This window comes from Hipposideros armiger, unplaced genomic scaffold (genome assembly GCF_001890085.2).
Source record: "Hipposideros armiger isolate ML-2016 unplaced genomic scaffold, ASM189008v1 scaffold_282, whole genome shotgun sequence".
NCBI lineage: Eukaryota > Metazoa > Chordata > Mammalia > Chiroptera > Hipposideridae > Hipposideros > Hipposideros armiger.
In genome coordinates, this window is record NW_017731632.1 from 1,091,274 (window position 1) to 1,111,393 (window position 20,120).

A 20,120-nucleotide genomic window follows, 5' to 3' on the forward strand; every position below is an offset into this window, starting at 1 on the left:
AAAATCCATTGGTCCTAACGTACAGTGTTTTCATTAGAAATTATATAATCCTGTTGGTATTTCTCTTGACCCAAAAGCTGTCTGATGGAAGTGTTTTTGTTTCATCTATAGGTAGAGGGGCTGTTTTTGTTTTTAATATCTAGCTTCCTTGCACTGTGAACAATGTTATTTTAATACTTCTACTTTGTGTAGCTTTTTTATGTTTTCTGCATGCCCCGAGGTATGATGGGTTATTGTGAATAGGCATTATGTGCTTGAGAAGAAGGCATTTTCTCTGGTAACAGCGTGTCGTTTGATTCATGTCCGTGATGCCTGTTTGTTGGTTACGTTGCTGGATCTTGTCTGTGGCCCTGGGAAGAAGCAGGTCTTGGGTGAGTTCCCTGCTCCTTCTTCAGACAACTTCCCAGCTCCATGCGCACGCTGAGGGGAGGTCCCCCGTGTGGTTTGGTTGAGGGGTTCCCTGCTCCAGAATGCCTCCCCCCTCCTCCCCTACCTGCAATGTCTGTCCTGAGACCCATCCGTCTGAGCCAAGGCATCCTGTGCTGCGCCGTGGGTGGCCCTGGGAGGAAGCAGGGACTCGCAGCCTTAATAAGTTGATCAGCAGTGTCTTTCCTGAGCAGGTTTGGAGCACCTGCGGGACTTCCAAAATAGAGGGAACTAGGTGGGGAGCAAGGGTGGTTGGTCTCAGGGGAGTTGACGGGGCTCACCTGCCCGCCCTCCATCTGTGGGAGCTGAGGCAGAGCCTGTTCACCCAGTCCTGCCGGGGACGGGGCCAACCCACCCGCTGCAGCGCCCAGGCTCTGGGAGCGGGCGTTCCTCAGCTGGGCTGGCACTCCTTGGTGAAAGCACTTTTGGTTTTGGTTTGTGGCCACTCTGCAATTTGGCCAGCTTGCGGCTGCTCTGGTCTCCTCAGTAACATCAGGTGCAGGGGGTGCATGCCAGGACGGATGCTGCAGATAGGACTGTGTCCCTCCTGTGGACAAGCCCGACCCTGGACCTGTCAGACCCAGCAGAGGGAGGACCGTGGGGCGGTGTGCATGGCTGGATTCCCACAGCCCCTCTGCAGACAGGCTGCCGTGTGCCTGACGGGGGGCCATCTCTCTTCACAGGAAGGATGTCCCCCCAGAAAGTGTGATGCACAAAGACAGAGAGCAGACCAAGAAGGTGGTGTACGCAGTGGTCTATGGAGCAGGTGGGTGGGCTCTGGTCATGGCCTGTGTGCTCATGTGGCCGTGCAGCCCATTTTGTGAGTCCCTGTGTGTCATTTACACAAGCACTGGTGACATTTGCCATGCACCAGACTCTAGTCAGACCATTCACAGCCATTAGCTCACTCAGTGCTCAGTCCAACCTTTCAGGTGAGAGAACAGAGGTACAGAAGTGAGGGTCAACCAAAGTCACCCAGCTGGGAGGGGTGTGGCAGGGCCCACTGCAGTCACAGAGTTGTGCCCGGTGCTTTGAGATGCTCAAGGACACGTGTCCCCTGCTCTTCCCCCCACCCTCCTCTCCCTTTGACTTTCTGTCCATGGCTCTCTGGACTTTTTAAACTCCTTTCTGCCTCTTAGTCATGCTGGGTCAATGGGGCCTGATGTCCCCTCAAGGGAGCAAAGGACAGCCAAGGTCAGGAGAGGTTGTGGCCGGCCAGCCCCTCCCTAAGGAACAGGCTGCGTGGACCTCCTTGTCCCTTGGATCAGTTGTGCTTTGAGCAGTGGGGCTTCTGCAAAGACACTGGGGAATTCATCTCTCTGCCATGGGGACCGTGTGTTCACACAAAAAAGGCAGCAAAACTGAACAAGCTTCCGGTGCAAGAATATGTGGGCAAATGCAGTCGATGATCTGTGAGAGCCACCCTGTGCTTGCAGAGGGCCTCTTCCGGGCTCGTAAGCCGCTTGCTGATGACGATGAGTCTGGAACGCCCCCTGAAGCGGCCGGCTGGCTCCCACCACAGGGCTGTGCATGTGCTGGCCCTCGCTGGGACCGTCACCTCGCAGTGTCCCCTTCTCAGTATGACTGTGTGACATGTTTGTTATCTCAGTTTCTGTAGGTCAGGAGTCCAGGCGTGGCTTGGCTGGGGCCTGGGGGCTGCAGTCAGGGTGTCGGCAGGGTTCTGGTCTCAGGGAAGCTCAATAGGGATGCACTCAGCAAGCCTGTTTCTTGCTGGCTGTCGGCTCAGAGAGGCAGCCCTCAGTTCTTGCCATGTGGGTCTCCCAGCGTGGGCAGAGCCTACAGCATGGAGGCTCCGAGCCAGCAAGGGAGAGAGAGAGACTCTCAAGCCCTGCTGCGCTCTCACGGAAGGCATCGCAGTCACCTGCTTCTCCGCACCTTCACCTTCAGAGTTCCAGGTCCGCCCACACTCCAGGGCAGGAGTCACGCGAGGCCATGAAGACCAGGTAGGAGGCAGGATCCTAGAGGCCCCTGAAGAGCCTGTCTGCCAGTTGCCCCTTTTCAGACCTCCTCGGACCTCCCTCCGGAGCCCGCCGGCCCTCACACAGCACTGTCTACACTCTCCTCTACTTCTTGATTCAGAGCACCGGGCTCTGCTCATCTCCTCACGCCCCACTCCCCACCCCTGCCACCATGAAGCAGGAGCCTCTGCCAGCTACCCCCCTGCTTGGAGCAGGGCAGGCACAGATAATGCTCACGGAACAAGTTAATGAACTGGGTAGCCTTTCACCCTGCAGTTTTGGGGAAACAGACTTAAGAACTTGGCTTAAAGAACTGAATGCAGTGGGTGACAGCAGGGTGACACTGGGCTGCTGCTCAGACTGGCTCGGGCCGTTGCCTCCTCCTAGCCTCCTCTCTACTGTGCTCCCCGACCTTCCCAAGCCTCTGCCTCCGGGGGGAAGGCAGCATTCAATTATATTAGATTCGGGTGTCTTGTAACCTGTTCCACAGTCACATGTGACAGACATACAATTAGCTTTCTCTCTGCAAACAGAACATTGCTTCTGCTTCCCTGGCCAGGCAGCCTGGCCGGAGTCCTGCCTCTGTCCCCGCCTGGCTGCATGACCTATACAAGGCCCTCCACCTCTCTGTGCCTGGTCACCAGCTCAGTTAACGGAGGTAGGGTTGTTGGAGCCGTGCCTGGCACCACCTATGCCCTCTTTAGCATCTGCTGCCATGTCTGGGTCCTCCAGCTCCATGACATGCCAGCACCCCCCCACCAAGTGGCTGGGCAGTATTGTGGGACAGTGGGGCCACCACCTCCAATCCAACTGGGAGAGAGGGATGGAAGGTGACGTACTGAGCACCTGCAGACTTCATGAGGACAGCAGGGTGAGCACCCCACTACTCCCAAGGCACCCCAAGTCAGTCTTCACTTCTGTCAGTTTGGCACTTTCTGGAGTAGTCACTAGATTTCTTTCTGGAGCAGAAAAGAGCTCCACTTTGTAAATAAGCAGTGAGTCATTAGCCGTGATGGTGAAAAGGGTAATTTGACTGCTTTTAGCCCTGATGGCAACAGGTTCCCACCCCAATCCTTCATTTCTGCTGTTCCTTTGTCCCCGGCCAGCCTGACAGCTGATCAATATGTGTCTGCAGTGTCTGTCCTGCTTGTATGTGAAGCCGGAGCCTGTCGGGTGAATATGTCAGCCATATACACTGAGAAGGAAAGGTGTGACTTCTGGGGATGGCTAAGTAGCTGCCATCAGACCACCCTCTCACAGATACCAACTATCAATTATGGAAAAATATAATAAACAACTACTGAAGGCCCTGAAGAGCGACCAAAAGCAGATAAATTGGAGGTAGGTGGACACTTGGAAGGAAGGAATGGTACAGGGAGAATTTCCCATTTTGGACTCTTCACCTGAAGGCAAGCCTCCATCAGTGATGTGAGTGGCTAAAATGCCAATAGAAACCCGTAGTGTTACTACTTGAAGAACCAGAGGGCAGAGTTTGGAGCAACCAGAGCATCTGGGAAGTGAAAGGAGAAATCTCAGAAAGAAGGGAGCTGAAAGAGAGCACCAAATTCTGAGTATGAGCTCTGGCCGACCCGAAGCTGTGCATGACCAGGCAGACTTCACACAGCCCAGCTAAGGCTGAAAGACCTGATCTAAGGTTTCAGCTGCTGCCCAGTGAAGTTTAACTTTAGTCAAATTGACTTTCATCTTAAAAAAAAAAAAATCAGTACTCCTAAGAAAAACAAAACAGAATCCAGAGTGTCTGCAGTATATCATTCACAGTATCCAGGATACAATCCAAAATCACTAAACATGTGAAGAAGCATGATAACTTGATCCACACTCAAGAGGAAAGGCCATCTAGGAAGCAGGCCCTTAGATGACTCAGATGTTGGAATTAGCAGACAAGGATTTTAAAGCTACTATTATAACCATACTCAAAGATGTAAAGGAAAATATGCTTATAATGAACAACAAAAAAGGAAATCTCAGAAAATAAAAAGAACCAAATGGAAATTCTAAAACTGAAAACCGCAATATCAGAAATAAAAAATTCACTGACTGAGCTTAATAGCAGATTAGACGTGAAAAAGGATTTGGCTGAGAAGACTCAAGATCCCACCCAGCCAGACCTGCCTGAACTGTCTAGTCACCATCTGAGTCCTTTCTGAAAGCCAATGGAATTTTCCATTAGAGAGCCATAGCCAAGGGGCAGTGATTGGAATGTCATAGAAAGAGTCACAGATGGACTATTTCAGTACCATGTATTCATGAAGCTATCACATGCTCTTAATTCAGTCCTAAAAGGGGAATTGGAGTTCTTTCATTTCCAGCCAGATGAAAAGTCAGGCTGAGAGGAAGGACTGATCTCCAAAAGCTCTCCTTTCTGGGAGAAACTCTGTGAAGAACAGGGCACTCCAGCCTTTTCCACTCTTCCTGGCCAAGCAATGGTAGCAAACGTCTGCCCTTCACTCTCCCACGATATAAACACTCTCTGTCCAGAACCGCTGACAGCATCAGCTAACCAGGGCCAGGAGCGGCCCAGCTGGAGAGAGGACTGGCTCTGAGAGGCAGCAGTCCCATTCCTGTCAGGTCTCTTCTTGGTCTTTGTAGCGCCACCTCCGGGTTATGGCTTCAGGCCATGTTGTCTGAAGGCCCCTTGGGGTACTCTCTAGTGTGACCCCAGACTTGACCTGGTGCAGAGGCAGCAAGCCCAGTCCTGGTTCCGGTCATGCTGTCCCAGGATTCAGGGCTCCAGCCACTTATCTCTGGGTTCCCTCCAGTGATGTAGCCCCTTGGAGCCTGGGGTCTGGCCATGGTCGTGCTGTCCAGTGAGGCACCCACAGCTGTCCCCATGGGCTCCTCATTCTGTTTATCCTTTCTGGAGGAAAACGGGTGAGAATGGCTCCACATTGGGTACCAAGTAGGAGCCAGGCGGCGTGGAGCTTACCTGCCTCAGTTCATGGGGTCCCCCTAAGCACCCCTGGGGTGAGAACTGACGTTCCTAACTCACAGGTCAAGAAATGAGGCTTGGTGCAGGTCAGGTAGCTTCCCCAAGGCCAAGCAGAACCTCCCATGGTGATGGAGCTGGACTCGGGCCCAGGCTCGCGTGGTCCCGGCACCTGCACCCAGCTAGCTGTGCTGGAACCGAGGGTGCCGTCCCGACCAGAGAGCTTACTAGAAGCTTCACAAGAACACCTGCATCCTTGTCTCAGAGGAATAATGCCCACGATGGGCGCTCCTTGCTACCGTTTGTAACTGGCTGGCCGTGGAGCTTTCCTCCTCTCTCTCTGCCGCCGCCCGGCTTCCCGCAGCCTGGACGGGCCGGGAGCAGGGACGACACCTTCATTCACAGCCTCACGCAGGCGCTCAGCCGGAATAATCACGTTCCCAGGCCCAGCCCAGGCTGACCAGTACCTACACTCAGTTGTGAAGCTAAAGCTACCACCCTGACCAATCAGAAGAGACCAGCGGTGCCAGCTGGACCCTGCCCCACCCAGTCTTCCCAGAGCCCTTCTGCCGGCTCACTTCATGGCCATGGCCCCTGCCTGGCGGCTCGTGCTCTCTGTCCCCACGGGTGTGAGTCAGGGCTGCCTCTGAGCTTGGCGTTCCTGTTCATATAGGGAAGGAACGGCTGGCTGCTTGCCTTGGAGTTACTGTTCCGGAAGCCGCCCACTTTTTGGAGAGGTTTTTGCAGAAGTACAGGAAAATCAAAGACTTTGCTCAAGCGACCATCGCCCAGTGTCAACAGACAGGTAAGCCAGCGGCAGCCGTAACCATTGGCAGTCCCTCCCCCCTCCCAGGCCTGCCCTGCAGCAGCTGGGTGGTCTTTGGCCGTGCCCCTCCAGTGGGCGGGGCTGACGGTGGAGCCTGGGTGGGTAAATGGGACCCAAAGGCTCCACCTGACAAGGGTCCAGAGCCAGGCTCTGCTTGAGGCAAGAAAATTAACAAGCTTGGGTTAGAAAATGAGAAATGTAAAGAGAACTAAAACCTGCACCTAAAAATGGGGAATGGATGTTCTTATGAAAAGCACATGGTATGTTTATAAAATTTCATCACATTTGGTCATAGATTTCAAAGAATAATAAACAGAACATGTTCTGTACCACAGGGGCATAAAAGGGTAGTTTCACGTCTCTCTGGATGTGTGGCCGTCCATCTACCTACCTACCTAGAAATGTATTGCACTTCTCAGAGATTTAAGGTTAAAAAAGGAGTCCCAATAAAATGACAAACACTTTAGAAGTAAATGACAGTAAAAGTATGTCATGTGAAAAACTGCGGATGTGGCCGAGTTGACACTTCACTTAGAGGTGAAGGAATATTTTAAAAGAATATTTTAAAAAGAAAAAAAGAAATTGTGAACACAAATAGTGTATAGTCGATGTAAGAAATTTGGAAAAGAAAGAAAATGGAAGAACATACATGTAAGAGCAGAAATCATGAAATGGACAGCGGAGAGGCCCAATGGCCAGTCCACAGGGGTAGCAGCATTCGGCCCACACCTCAGCGTGAAGCTGGCATCAGCCGAGAAGCAGCCTCACCAGGCCCAGCCTTCCTAAATGGCTCGAGCCTGTCCCTCGGCATCCAGGCGCTCCTGGACTGCCCCAGGGGCTGCTGAACGACTTGTTTCTGGATCCTGTGCACAAACCCATGAGTTCAGGGCAGCCCCTCCACAGGCTCCTCCTGGGCCCAAGTGTGTGTCCAGACACAAGTTGGGCACACTCAGCCTCGGTGCAGGGCCGGCCTCGGACTCCCTGGGCCTGGGATGGGGTGTGGGGGTGTTAGGGGGAGCCCCCACAGAGGCCTGCACGGCCCTGGCCTCTGCCTGCAGCCACTGTGTCCTCACTGAAGCCCCACAATCCCTGACATCCCTGGGCCCAGGAGCCCCACACTTGAGACAAATAAAATGCTATCCATTTTGAAATGTTAAAACAGGGATAGAACCCAGTGTTGGTGAGAGTTTATGGAGCCAGGATCACTGCAGAATGAAAAGCAGTCAGAACACAGGTGCACTCTGCAGCCAGGCCCAACTCAGTGACTTTCCATAAAGTGACGGGGTGCTCACTGGGACTCTGAAAAGCAGGCAGCATGGTTGTCCCCTTTTCACAGCCAGCAGGTGGTGCTGGGCTGAGACCCAAGTCCCGCCGAGACCCAGAGCCAGAGCCCCCCTTTCCCACCCATAACCTTGCAGGGGCATGGGGCACTCGGTGTCCAGATGTGACGTGCAGCCCTTTGACCCAGGAATTACAGTCTGGGCAGACACGTAAAGCAATCCTCAGAGGACCACTGAATTCTCCCACAAACATTTGTGTCAGCACTGAGTTGACGCCAGGGACACAGGCTCCTGGCTGCCCCGGAGCTGCAGTCCAGGGGATAACCCATGAATAAGCAGGTACGTTCAGACAGCGTCAGAAAGATGGGACCTGGTGTGAAAGAAACAAACAGGGCTCCGAGGCCCCAGCAGTGGCCAAGGCCCTGGAGAAGGGGGAGGTGGGGCCTAAGCCCACCAGAAGGGCCAGGAAGAGCCAGCGGCGGTGCTGGGATGGGCAGGAGGAAGCAGCGCGGGCCCAGGCCCCACTTGGCGCTCCACAAGCACAGAAAGAACCTGAGCTTCGCTGTCCAGCAACAAGCAGCGTGAGAAGAGATTGGGAGGGGAGGCTGAGGTCACAGGCAGCCCCGGGGGAGCAGGGCAGCTTAGAGGTGACGGGCACTAGCTTAGTGACTACAGGTGGGATGGAGGGAGAACTGCAGGTAAGATGCCAGGGAGGCTGTGTGAACAGCCGGGGAGCCAGGAGCGAAGGGTGCTGGGACGCAGGCGCACCTGCCCGGGCTGGAACAGGCCGAGGGGGCCATCTCCCGATGCTGACACTGCTGGGAGGCGCCCTGCGGTGATGACGTGTTCATGTGCTCACACCCTCCACAAAACTGGCAAAAGCAAAGTATTTTAATTACTGTGAACCGAGACCGCTGCGTCATCCGCTCCAGTCCCTCCACCGAACTCCTTCCCACGCCAGGGGCACTGGAGTGACTGTGCCATTTTTGGAATTCATGTAAGGAAAGGAGTGCAAAAATGTGCCGCCGACCAAGCAAAAGCCATCCTACTGTGGCCCTTGTCCCCACCACAGAGCCTGCTGGCCTAGCGACGACCAGCAGGGCTCTGGCTCCGCTGCAGCAGGGATGCCCCACTGGCCCCCTGCCCAAATCTGAGGGAGGCCGTGCCCCCCCCCCAGGGCACCACAGTGCCTGCGACGTGTGCCTCTCACCTGCTTTCCCTTCCTGTGACCCAGGCTACGTGGCGTCCATCATGGGCAGGCGGAGACCGCTGCCGAGGATCCACGCGTGGAACCCGCAGCTCCGGGCACAAGCGGAGCGGCAGGCAGTGAACTTCGTGGTGCAAGGTACGAGCCTGCGGCCTTTGCTTCTCGGGGTGGCAGCAGCTGCAGGGCCGGGTGACACCCACCAGATTATCCTCACGATATTTCCTGTTCCCGTCCTCCTTGGCAGTTACTGCAATAGCGCCTGAGGGTGGCAGGTGCTCAGCACGTGGTCATCTCTATAATTATTACATTTCCCCCATGATGGGCGGGAGCAGTGCTGTTTCTGTTTCTGCAAAGGGAGACTGAGGCCCTGGGAGTTTTATCGAGCCAGCACCGGGGCCAGGCCTGGAGCTCATCCCTTGACGCTTGGCCTCTGTAGGGTCTCTGTCTCCTCACACCTGGCAGGTGTAAGAGTTCAAGTAAGGCATTCAACCCAGGGGTCCCTGTACGCACAGCCCCCAGCACTCCCAGCACCCAGCACCCAGCATCTCCAGCCCCTATCACTTGCAGCACCCACAGCAGGAGATGGGCTAGAGGTGACACCACATTGTTTGCCTCTGGTTATAAAAACTCCTTAATCATTTTCAGCCACAGCACACAAATAGCTCAGGTCTCTGCGTGGAGGTGAGGTGAGTGAGAGAAAGCTATAATCATGGGCTCCACACACCGTGTGCTATGTCCTGATAAGGCCTCAGGGTAGCTGGGAGTCAGCTGTTGTCCCCACCTGTGACTCCATAGGTCACAAATGGAGCAGCGAGGCCCCAGGGCCCAGAGAGAAAGCCTGGAGGTAGGATTCCAGCCCCAGGGTGCCTGCTGCCCCAGCCAGTCCCCAGAGGGCTGCTCTGCAGCAGGAAGTAGCCAGGACCCCAGCAGATGTGGAGCAGGGGGCTGGGATGAGCCGCAGCCAGTGCCCACAACATAGCTGTACCTCCACGTGGGTGGACACGTCCCTGACAAGACCAGCCATGGTCCCCCCACCTTCCTGGGTCCCCCCTTCACCACGCTCTGTTCTCTGTCCAGCCCAGCTCCTCCCCCTTTTCTCCACACTGTGCACTGTCCTAACGTGGCAAACACCCTGATCTCCCACCATTCAGAGCTCCCATGGCCCCAAGACCCCACACAGCTGGCAGATTGCCATTCGCGCATTCCTGCCGTGCTCGCGGGGAGAAGCAAGTCAGGATTGTGGGGGCACTGCCCTGGGACCACGAATGGCAGCCTGAACGTTAGTCTGTTTCCCATGGTCAGACCGCCCACTGAGACACCCACTGTGCACTGGCACTGAGACAGACCTGCACCCTGTGCTGGCCGGCACCTCGCAAGGTGCCTGACGGTGTTGGATGAATCAGTGTGCGACTGACTGTGTAATTTACCCCCACCAAACCTGGGAGGCTGTACCACAGCCTCATTCTGTACACTGGGAAGCTGAGGCTTAACGAGATTGAAAGGCCACCACGGCCGAAGGGCGGTGAGAGCTGGGTGGGGCCACGTCCACGCCCAGCGTACCCCAAGTGTGGGCAAGACCTGTGAATATGCCGAGCTATCACCCCAGGATTAGGTCATGTTACATAGAAGAAGGGTTTGCAGATACACGGCAGGTTCCTAATCAGTTGACTTTGAGCTATCAACGGGGGTCGTCTTGGGTGGGCCTGGCCTAATCAGGTGGGCCCTGGAAAGAAAAATTAGGGGTCTAAGTGGGAGATGCCCTCCTGCTGGTCATGAAAGAGCAAATTGTGTGCTGGGGCTCAGGCCCACGGCCCCGACCATGGCCCAGGGCAGCCTCCAGGAGCCACACGGCCCGCAGCCAGTGGCCAGTGGGAAAACAGGAACCTCAGTCCTTGTTCCAACAAGCTGAGGTCACTTGGTAGTGGTCCTTCTCTAATTGAGCCTCCAGCTGGGGCGCACGCTGATCTCGGCCTGATCTCGGCCTGAGGCCCTGCAGACGCCCCAGCATGCGTGCTGGCCTGCCGACGTGCCGGCAGCCCTCCTGGGGCCTGGGCCGCACATGGTTTGTGCAGCAGGATCTTCTGTGCCCCACAGGCTCGGCCGCCGACCTCTGTAAGATGGCCATGGTCCACATCTTCGCTGCAGTGGCCACTTCCGCCACCCTCACAGCCAGGTCAGTGACTGAGTGGCCAGCCTTCCCGGGCCCACCCAGCGTGCGCCGGCCTCTCCCAGGGCTCGGGTGGGAAGCCCACTGCTATGTGGACGGCTTCTGGCCGTGAGTCTGGGTCATGATTCCGACAAGATCAGCACCCCCAGCAAAGGGGACCCCTTGAGCCTGAGCTCCTCAGCACGCCTGGGAGGGCCCTTTCCTCCCACCCCAGGCTGGGCCAGGCGCCCACGGGCCTGCTCACGACAGCATGCGGTGACGCCATTCACTTTGGGGCGCCGTGAGGTGTCTCAGGGTTCACCCAGTGCACCAGCGCGTCTCCCCGGACCCCTCCTCTTGAGCATGTCTGACCCCCACCCTGGAGGTGGGTGAGCCCCACAGCCCCTCAGACAGGACATGGGGCTCCCAGCTGCCCCCACACCTGTCACTGCCACCCACCCCAGTCAGTGTGCCAGAATCTCCGATCCTGCTGCTGCTGTCCGTGTCCCCAGAGCCAGCACCCAGACACACCTTGAAGGTGGGGGCTCCACCACGACTGCCCCCAGCCACGGCTCTGTCTGGTCTGTCTCCCTGAGTGTCCAGGTAGCTGGGTGACAAGGAACCGTCACCCAGCCTCTGCTAGCCCATAACCACCCATCCGGGCTCCCAGAGTCCTGGCCGTGGTACTCACCTAAGTCCCCAAACAAGTGAGCGTGTCAGACCCAGAAGGTCTGGCTCCTGCCCCCCTTGGTCCCCAGGTACACCACCAGAGAGGCCCCACCTCCCGGGCAGGTCAGCATGCCCACCGCTAGGCAGGGCAGCTCCTCGTGGGCAAACAGCAGCTTCCCTGGAGGATGGGACGTGAAGGGGACCCAGTGGCCCCCACCCTGAGGGGCATCGTGCCCACTCCCCCAAATCTCCCTGGGGCGCATGTCACCAGCACAGAGCCCAGCTGGGTCCTCCTGCCGCCTGGGGCCACCCTTTTCCATCTGAGTTTACAGCTTTCCTGTGGCCTCTGATATTATTTTATATTTGGAAGGCATGATATTTTCCTTATCTGAAACCTTTCATCTCTCTTTAAAAAGCCATTGCCTATATTTCTTCAAATATTTCCTACTGTTCATTTCGACTTTTGAGCCTATGTTCCTTTGGCAGTTTCAGCATCTTTGTACAGAGTATGTACCAGGCACAGGCCACCCCAGGATGGTGGCGTCCTTGTCCAGGAGAGGGGAAAATAGTGCCCCCAAGCCCCACAGAACTACTGTCGGCCACCTCCTTTTCATTCTCTGGTCCACAGTTCATCTTCCAGCCTGGGCCGGAGGCCATACCTGTGCTGTCATCACAGCCCCGGGTGTGGGGGTGTCTGATGCCTGAGTCCCCCACAGGCTGGCAGCATCCCAGTCACCCTGCTGGTACGTGTGCTGGTCTCTGATTTCTGCAGGGACTTGGGGAGGCGAGAGGCAAAAGCAGAAAGCAAAACGCTTTCCTCTCCCTGAGCTTCTCCTGCCGTGGTGGCTGCCGCATGCACCCAGGCCACGCTCGGTTTCCTGACTGGCTCCTGAATCTCTTGCGTTGTTTCTGTGGGGAAGCTGGGGACAGGTGTGAGCAGCCTGTCCGGCTCGCCACCTTGGCAGGTTGTTTGGCACCTGTGATGTTGCTCGTCTAGAAAAGTCTGGTCTGTTTTCGGATTTTGTGGGGTTGATAAAGAAAGTTGGTTGGTATATAAGGATTTGGCGTCCTGAGGGGAGTATCAACAGTTCTCACCAGGAACTGAACAGCTCAGCTGGTCACCGTTCTATCATCAGCCATTTATTTTCTTTAGGAAATGCTTTCAGAACAAAATGCATTGTGTTGTTGGAGTGTGGAGTATGGCGGCATTTCATTCTGTTTCCTTAACTCCACTGGTTCTTCCCGCAGCAGGAGAAAGTCTGTGGGTCTTTCTAGAGGGGCAAACGTGGGCTACGTGTGAGCTGAGCCTGCCTGAAGCAGCGTGAGTGAAATGTGTGTCTGGGAGGCCCTGGTAATGCAAGGGATGCACCCCTAGATCCACGTCTAGTCGCCCGAGGTGCCCCACAGCCAGGGGAGCCTTTGGCCCCGATCCCTGCTGTCGCCTGAAGAACTCACTGGTCTTGGGCTCAGTTGTCAGTATCGGCGTGAACCCCTGTGCAAAGGCCTTTCTAGGCGTCAGAACGTGGAGTTGGGAGACTATCAGCTCCAACACCTGAGTGAAGAGAGCGGAAACTGAGGCTCAGCCTGCATCCATGCAGAGGTGGACCAGCCGCGTGCCCGCCTCGAGCTGCAGCCTTCTCTGGCCCTGACCCTCACCCTGGCGGCCTCAGGAAGACTTGCTCCTTTGCCCTGGGGCTTTGGGGCAGATGGTCAGCTGCGCACCGTCTGGGCGGCCTCTGGTCACTGCCTAGTGGAGCAGCACTCAGGGCACCTGGGGCCAGGTCTTGCCCAGCGCCGGGGCATTTGTTCTCTCGGCCTCAGAAAGGGGCAGAGGACCCTGAGAAGGCAGCAGGACCAGCCAACCTGTGAGGAACGGCCCTGACGCACTGCGAGGGTGGCAGGACCTGGACTTCCCTGGACGAAAGGGCGGTAGGCGGAGAGTCAGCAGCTCTGGCCGCTCCTGAGGGTGGACAGCGTGCAGCTGGAGGGGACAGAGGGGCTGCAGGGCCCCCTGAGGGAGCTGCCCGCAGGCCACACACAGGCACTGAAGTGAGGCTGTCCCAGTGTCCCATCCCAGATCCCAGTGCAGGACACGGGGTAGGAAGTCACCGCCCCCCAAACAGTGGGACCTGACACCTGCTTCAGATCGGCCCCTGCTGCTTTCCTGTGCCCCGATTCCCAGTTAGAAGACAGCGACGTTGCAGTGAGCTGTGAGCGTGATGTGTGAGTAACTAACGCCTCAACCCTATTCTGAGGCTGCTGCCACACCAGCCGCTCAGAATTTCACAGTGTCGTTTGAAGAACTGTGAGAACCGTTGCTTCTGGATCTGGAAAAGTGACGAGTGCCTGTTCTGAAGCTGCTGCCCATTTGAAAGCCAAGCCCCGCGGGAGCCGGGGACCCCACCAGAGGCCTCGAAGTTAGTTTAAGAAGGCCAGTGCCAATGCTGCCAGCCTGGTGTGACTTCTGAGGGGCAGTGCCCACAGTCTGCGGCGAGAGGCTGCACATGATGTACAGGCACACTCCCCTGGGGGGTAGCCACAGGGCCTGTGGCCAGCAGCCCCCTCCAGGCTGTGGGCGCTGTGTGCCCGCCTGAGGACCCACGCCCACGGGGGTGTTCGCCCACCACCAGTGACCCAGGAGGTCAGACTCCAAGAGGCGGGCTGTCTTCTCAACATGACAAGTCCAGAGCACCACATTTGGGACTTGAGTTCAAAGGTTCAGGGCAGCAGAACCAAGGTGCCTCTGGCTCCCGGGCCCTTTGCCTCCTGCTGCCATGATGGGTGTGGTTGCTCCAGCCATCACAACACCGTACAGGCAAAGGGGAAAGGGGTGATGCTCACAAGGGTACTGGCTCGCAGGCAACTCAGCTCTCCACAGAGCCTGCCTGGCAGCTGGAGGATGTTCACCTCAGGGGCCAGCCCCTCTGAGGCAAAGCCTGGGAAATGGTGTCGCTGGGGACACACCCCACCCAACAACAAAGAAGAGGAAGACCTGACCGAACCAGGGTGGACCCGTACAGATCTCTGCCTTAAGGTCCTGCGCGTCTTGTACTGGGAGTGCCAACACAGCCCACCTCCGCACGGGGCTTCAGGAGCTGCGCCTCCCGGCCGAGCCTCACCGTCATGTGGACCATGCTTCCGGTCCCTCCCCTACACCCCCCATCTCCCTTCCTCTCCCTGCTGGGCGGGCAGGGGTCCACGCCTCCCCTCTCGAGGGGTGCCTGAGGGGACCTAGAGAAGGGGCTGCTGATGGGGGTGGGGTGTGCTGGGGCTATCGGGGACACGAAGCCAGGCGGCCCCAGTTCAGGGACTCGCCCCGTGGAGGGGACTGCAATGAGCACTCAGCCCGTCTATGGGGTTTTCCCTCCCGTCACCTTCCCCTAAGCTAGTATTCAAAAGGGGGTGCTCCCAGCTTCTCCAGGGTGCCCTGCATTCCAGATTCATTTGCACCCCTCACAGCAAGCTCCACACCCATGGTCAGTGGATCTCCCCCCGCTCAATCCACATCAAGGCCCCGATGTACCCCCTGCCCCCCCATAGCAATCCAGGGGCCTCTTCTGCTTGGACTTTCAGCCCACTGTGCCCTCGCCAGGTTCCCGGTGGCGGGGGGTGGCCCCTCACTCTGGGCCCTCTGCCTCTGCTCACCAGTCGCTTGTAACCTGTGCTCCCTCCTCCCTGACTGTCCTGCTGACAGTGGGGTGACCCCAGGCAGCAGGCCCTGGGCTGGGTCCTTCAACTCCGCACTGAGCCCCATGCTCTCTCGGTCACCCTGTGTCAGAACCTGGAGGCTGCGCCAGCCCCCTCCAAGGCGCCCCGCGTGCCCCCAGCTGACCCCCGCCTACCTCCGCCCCCAATGTTCTGACTGCCTTCCCGGCCACTGTCTTCCAGGTTGGTCGCCCAAATTCACGATGAGCTTCTGTTTGAAGTGGAAGATTCGCAGGTCCCTGAATTTGCAGGTGAGCCCTGAGGAAACCGGCTGCTTTGATCTCATGGACAGCTAAGCATCTGAGCGTCTGCCCGTGGGGCTCACAGGCCCCTTCCTTGCCTCATGCTGCCTGCATGTCACGTGGACCCTGACAGGCACAGAGGCCAGCCTGGTCTGGAGACCCTGAAAGGCCCAGATGGGCTGCACCCTGGCCAGCAGCCCTCATGGGCCCCAGGGGCGCCAGAAAGAGGGAGCAGCACTCGGGCTGGTGGGGGGCTGGGCTGTGGAGCCAGCAGAGGGGCTGATGTGTGGGGATTCTATGGCTGAGGCCCCAGGCTCAGTGCAGATTCCAAGCCTGGGTCGCTCCGTGTGGGGTGTCACCACCAGCTCTCAGTCCTTAGGCTCTTCGAAGCGGGGGACCACCTGTCCCCCCAGTCCTCAGAGAGAGCCAGAATTTCCTCCCCCAAATACAACTGCTAGTTTGGGGTGGGGGGCCACTCCCACTCTGGCCTCGCTGATGTGAGCGGGAGCACACAGGCCCTGTGCTCCTCGCTGTCCTGGCAGGGTCTGTGGGGGAGCATGCCGGGGCTCGGGGGCCTGCAGGGCTGGGCCTTAGGTCTGCATGCCAGCTTTGGGACCAGCTCCCATGTGACGCCTTCAGCCCTCCTGTGGCCCCACCACCTGATTCTACAGGGGCCCATCCTGCAGGGGGACCCATCCTACTGGGGGTCTCATCCTACAGGGGTCCCATCCTACCGGGGGCCCTATCCTGCAAGGAGTCCCATCCTGCAGGGGGGCCCATCCTGCAGGGAGTCCAGGACACCACGGGCAGTGAGGAGAGGCTCCTGGTGGCTTCCTGTGGGGCGTGGGGTCCTGGCACTGTGCTGGGACAGCAGCCAGGGACAGTTGGACTGTTCTCTAGGGGGCGGGCGGGCCTGTGGTCGCCCCGAAAAAGGTGAGTGTCCACAACACGCCTGCGGCCACCTCTGGAACAAACACCAGACTGACAGCGCTGAGCTCAGCACCAGGAGGAGCCCTGCCCTTCCAGCCATGGATGGAGGCTGGAGAGTTTGGGGTCACCCCCACGGCTGAGAGCCCTGGGCTGAGAGCCAGCCCAGCTGGCAGCCACTGCCCCTCTGCACAGCGGTTACTTGGGGTCACTCACTTAGTCACATTGTCCCACCAGCACTAAGGAGGGGACACACGGAGGACCTGGCATTGTCTGCACACCCAGTGTAGCCCCAGCAGGGTGAGGGCCCCATAAGAAGTACCTGGACACCCTGCAGCTCCCCAGGGAGACCAGGTCCCTCTGCAGGGGCCCTAGGTGCACACCAGGGTCAGAGGGGCTGGGGCCACGCTGTCCACCCCCCGCTCCGCACTGCCAGTGCCCTCTGCTCAGCGCAGAGAAGAAACCGAGGCCACAGAGCTCCCCAGGGACCAGTTCCCCAGGAAACCCAGGGGCACGGAGGACAGAGAAAGAGGCAGCACGGCGCCTGTTTTGGATACTTCTGTCCAAATCTTTGTACTGAAATGTCAGATAACTGAGTGGGGTGGAATGAATCTTCGTTCATTAAAGGGGCAAGCCAACTCGGAGAAACCCCGAAACAGCTGACCCCTTCCCAGTCTGGGCAGTTCCTTTCCCAGGGCCTGAGTGCAACTGCCCCATGGTGACCAAGGGCCCAGGGCGGGCCAGCTTGGACCTTCATGGGGAGCTGGGTGGGGAGCTGCCCCTCCGCCCCCACCCGTGCCTTCAGGGGTGGGGGAGGCCATCAGCTTAGATACTGGTGAGAGGCCCTCCTCCCCCGACGACGCAGTTGGAGCAGTTAAGGGGCCTCATGCCTGTGCTGCAGAAGGGGGCCAGTGGGAACAGAACCAGCCATGGAGCACCGTGCGGGGGAGGTGCTGGTCTTATGGCCCCAACTCTACCTGGGCTTGAGCTGCTCCTCCCTTTTCCCTAGCTCTTGTCAGAGGAACCATGGAGTCCTTACAGCACGTGCGGGCGCTGGACCTACGGCTGCAGGTGAGGTGGAGGGGCGGGGACTGGGCCGCCACACTTCCCCCCAACCCCCCACAGGTGCCAGGTGGGAGAGGAGACAGAGCACAGCTCCCTGAAGGCATGAGAGCCAGGAGGGAGGGTGTGACCCCAGCCCTGCCCTCAGCACCTGAGCTCCAGATGGCTGTTGTCCCCTGCCTGTCCTTCCAGGAGCCAGTTACCCTGGGTGACAAGGTGTGGCCCTTCTGCCTGGTGAGAAGCCACAGTGTGTCCTCAGGGGCTTTGGGCACTGGGCCAGGTGTCCCTCCAGGATTGGCGAGGAATGTGGTCAGACCTCTAACCAAAGCCACCACCCCTGCCTCAGGTGCACCCCAGGGCCTGCTGAGCCCAGTCCTAGCCCCACTCCTGTCTGCTTACGTCGAGAGGCTCCCCCAAGGCAGTGGGGAAGGGACGGAGGCGGGAGTCCCTGAAGCCTGTGCAGATCACCCTGGGCAGGACAGACATTCCTGTTTCTGTCCGTGTCACTCTGGGGCACCTGGGAGCCCCCACTGGGAAGGGCTGCAGGAAAGGCTGCGAACTTCCGTGGCGGCCTCTGCTCTTCTGGGAAAGGTTCTCCCCTCCCTTCTCTTCTTTCCCTTGGGTTGTGGCGACCTGTGCCCCTGGGGCCCCTGCTGGCACATCCCTACCTTAACTTCACCCCTGCAGCTCCCCTCCCCTTGCACCCTGTGGGCCCAGCAAGGGTCAGAAATCTCATGGAGGGGCCTCGCTTCCTGGAAGCCCAGGAACCCCACCCCCTCATAGTCCTGCAGGCGGCCCCCCTCCTCACCCCACTCCATGGACAGGGAGCTGTTGAGCCAAGGTCCAGGGCCTTGGGCAAGGGCCCATTCAGGATCAAAGCCCTGGGGAGGGCTTTCCAGGCCCCACTGGCACCTCTCAAGACTGCCGGTCCCCTGGGGAGCAGGGCCCCGAGGTGGCGAGCACAGGTAGGGCACCTTGCCGGGCCCTGCCCCTGCAGGCAATGCTCATTGGCACTGCGGCCCTGGCCGGTCAGGTGGGGGTTCAGTCAAGGTGCTGTGACTGGGGAGTGAATGTGGGGGCAGCCTGTCTGCCTACCCCTGCGAGTGTGCGTGAGTGTGCATCTGTGGCGGTGTGCCATGCTTGTGTCTGAGTGTGTCTTTGGGCACGTGACTGCCTGTGTGCCCTGGGCCCTGTCCATCTGCACGTGGGCCTGGGAGGTGGCCAGGAAGGGCTGGCCCAGGCCTGGTGCTCACCTCTGACTGCTGCCCACAGGTGCCCCTGAAGGTGAGCCTGAGTGTTGGCCGCTCGTGGGGACACCTGGTGCCACTGCAGGAGGCCCTGGGCCCTCAGCCACAGCCATGTCCTGCTGAGTCTCCAAGCAACCGCCAGGCCACTGCTGGGCCTCTTGTCAGCACCGGCTCCCTGCGTGTGCATTTTTCGCCTTCATTTTGTCGGTAGCCCCAGGCAACAGCGGAAGGACAGAACTGGTTTCCACTGGCCCATTGTGTGGCCTCCCCAAGGTCAGGGTCTGGCACTTTGTACTGGTTCTATGGCTAGAGCAGGACATGGCCAGGGCATTTCCGCTCTGGGTCATGCCCAGGAGTAAACACCTTTTGCACAGCTGTCCTCGTCCCTGAGTAAATTCTTCTCATGGGTGGGAAACACCATGCCCACAACCCTCAGCCACTCAGCCAGAGCCAGGGCTGAGCATCCCAAACAGGCTGCTGGGGCCCCGTGATCTCTCGAGCCTCAGGCAAGCCAGTGACTAGGCCCGGGGAACAGCCTGGCTCCCCCCAGGCCTGAGTCTACTCACAAAGCAGTTCTCACAGACCCCCCCAGTGCCAAGGGAAAGGCCCAGCCCGTGCCCCCCAACAGCCTCGCAGCAGCCTGTGACAGGTGCAAACATGATGTGCCCTTGCACAGTGAGGAAACCGAGGCATGGAAAGGTTACAGTGCACATGGCTAATAAGTGCGCCAGCTGGGCCTGCAGCCCGGTCAAGCCCGTACCACCGCTCTCCTGCCTCTGTCATGGGCCCTGGCAGCGTGCCCCAGGGGTCCCGTTTCCAGACCACCCTGGCACCCTGAGGGCCAAGGTCTCTCCCTCTCGCTTCCTTACCTGGGTCTGCGCTCCACGTGCCACCCTCCAAATGGAGCACAGGTCCCCATAGCCCATCTGGGATGAGGTGAACATGTTGACAGGTGCCCAGGCACAGCTCCAGGTCTGGGCAAAGGCACTCCCTCCTGCACATGCCAAGGCTGCTCTCGTTTAAATGATGACTGGGTTTTCACACCACCTCCTTTGCAGAGCCCACTGGACACAGCATCATCTTCTCTGCGTGATGCAGTCGCTATAGCTTACCGTGCCCAGGCCCGTCTTTCTCATGGCTTCAAGACATTGTCACTGGTTTCATGGGTTGACTCTGGAGAGCTGGCCCAGAGCTGCTGCTGGGCCCTCCATGCCAGAGGCCTGTGTGTTGTGTCCATGTGCACGTGGCCATCCTGTCCTTATGCCGTCACCTCAGAGGCATGGCCACTGTGGGCTTCAAAAGGCATGTATTGCTCAAAACAAATGACCAGCTTGGGAACTGCCGGCCAAACACGGCCATGTCCCCTGGGCCAGAGCGGGCCACACAGGGATGAAGCCGCGGGGCGGGCATGTCCCAGTGCTGGCACCTTCAGGCTTTGAGACCCACTGAGACTGGTT

General features: G+C 58.4%; 1 protein-coding gene across 1 annotated transcript in view; it reads left to right on the forward strand.

Annotated features, from left to right (window-relative positions):
- Positions 1 to 19,013, forward strand: part of HAUS3 (HAUS augmin like complex subunit 3) — a 134,838-nt gene extending 115,825 nt beyond the window's left edge. The window contains exons 20-26 of the mRNA XM_019658086.1: positions 1,110 to 1,192; positions 6,026 to 6,157; positions 8,693 to 8,803; positions 10,760 to 10,838; positions 15,369 to 15,436; positions 17,364 to 17,425; positions 18,689 to 19,013. Of these exons, the coding sequence (XP_019513631.1) occupies positions 1,110 to 1,192; positions 6,026 to 6,157; positions 8,693 to 8,803; positions 10,760 to 10,838; positions 15,369 to 15,436; positions 17,364 to 17,425; positions 18,689 to 18,874 (721 nt within the window). The 3' untranslated portion in view covers positions 18,875 to 19,013. The remainder of the gene's footprint in view (positions 1 to 1,109; positions 1,193 to 6,025; positions 6,158 to 8,692; positions 8,804 to 10,759; positions 10,839 to 15,368; positions 15,437 to 17,363; positions 17,426 to 18,688) is intronic.
- The last annotated feature ends 1,107 nt before the right edge of the window (positions 19,014 to 20,120 follow it).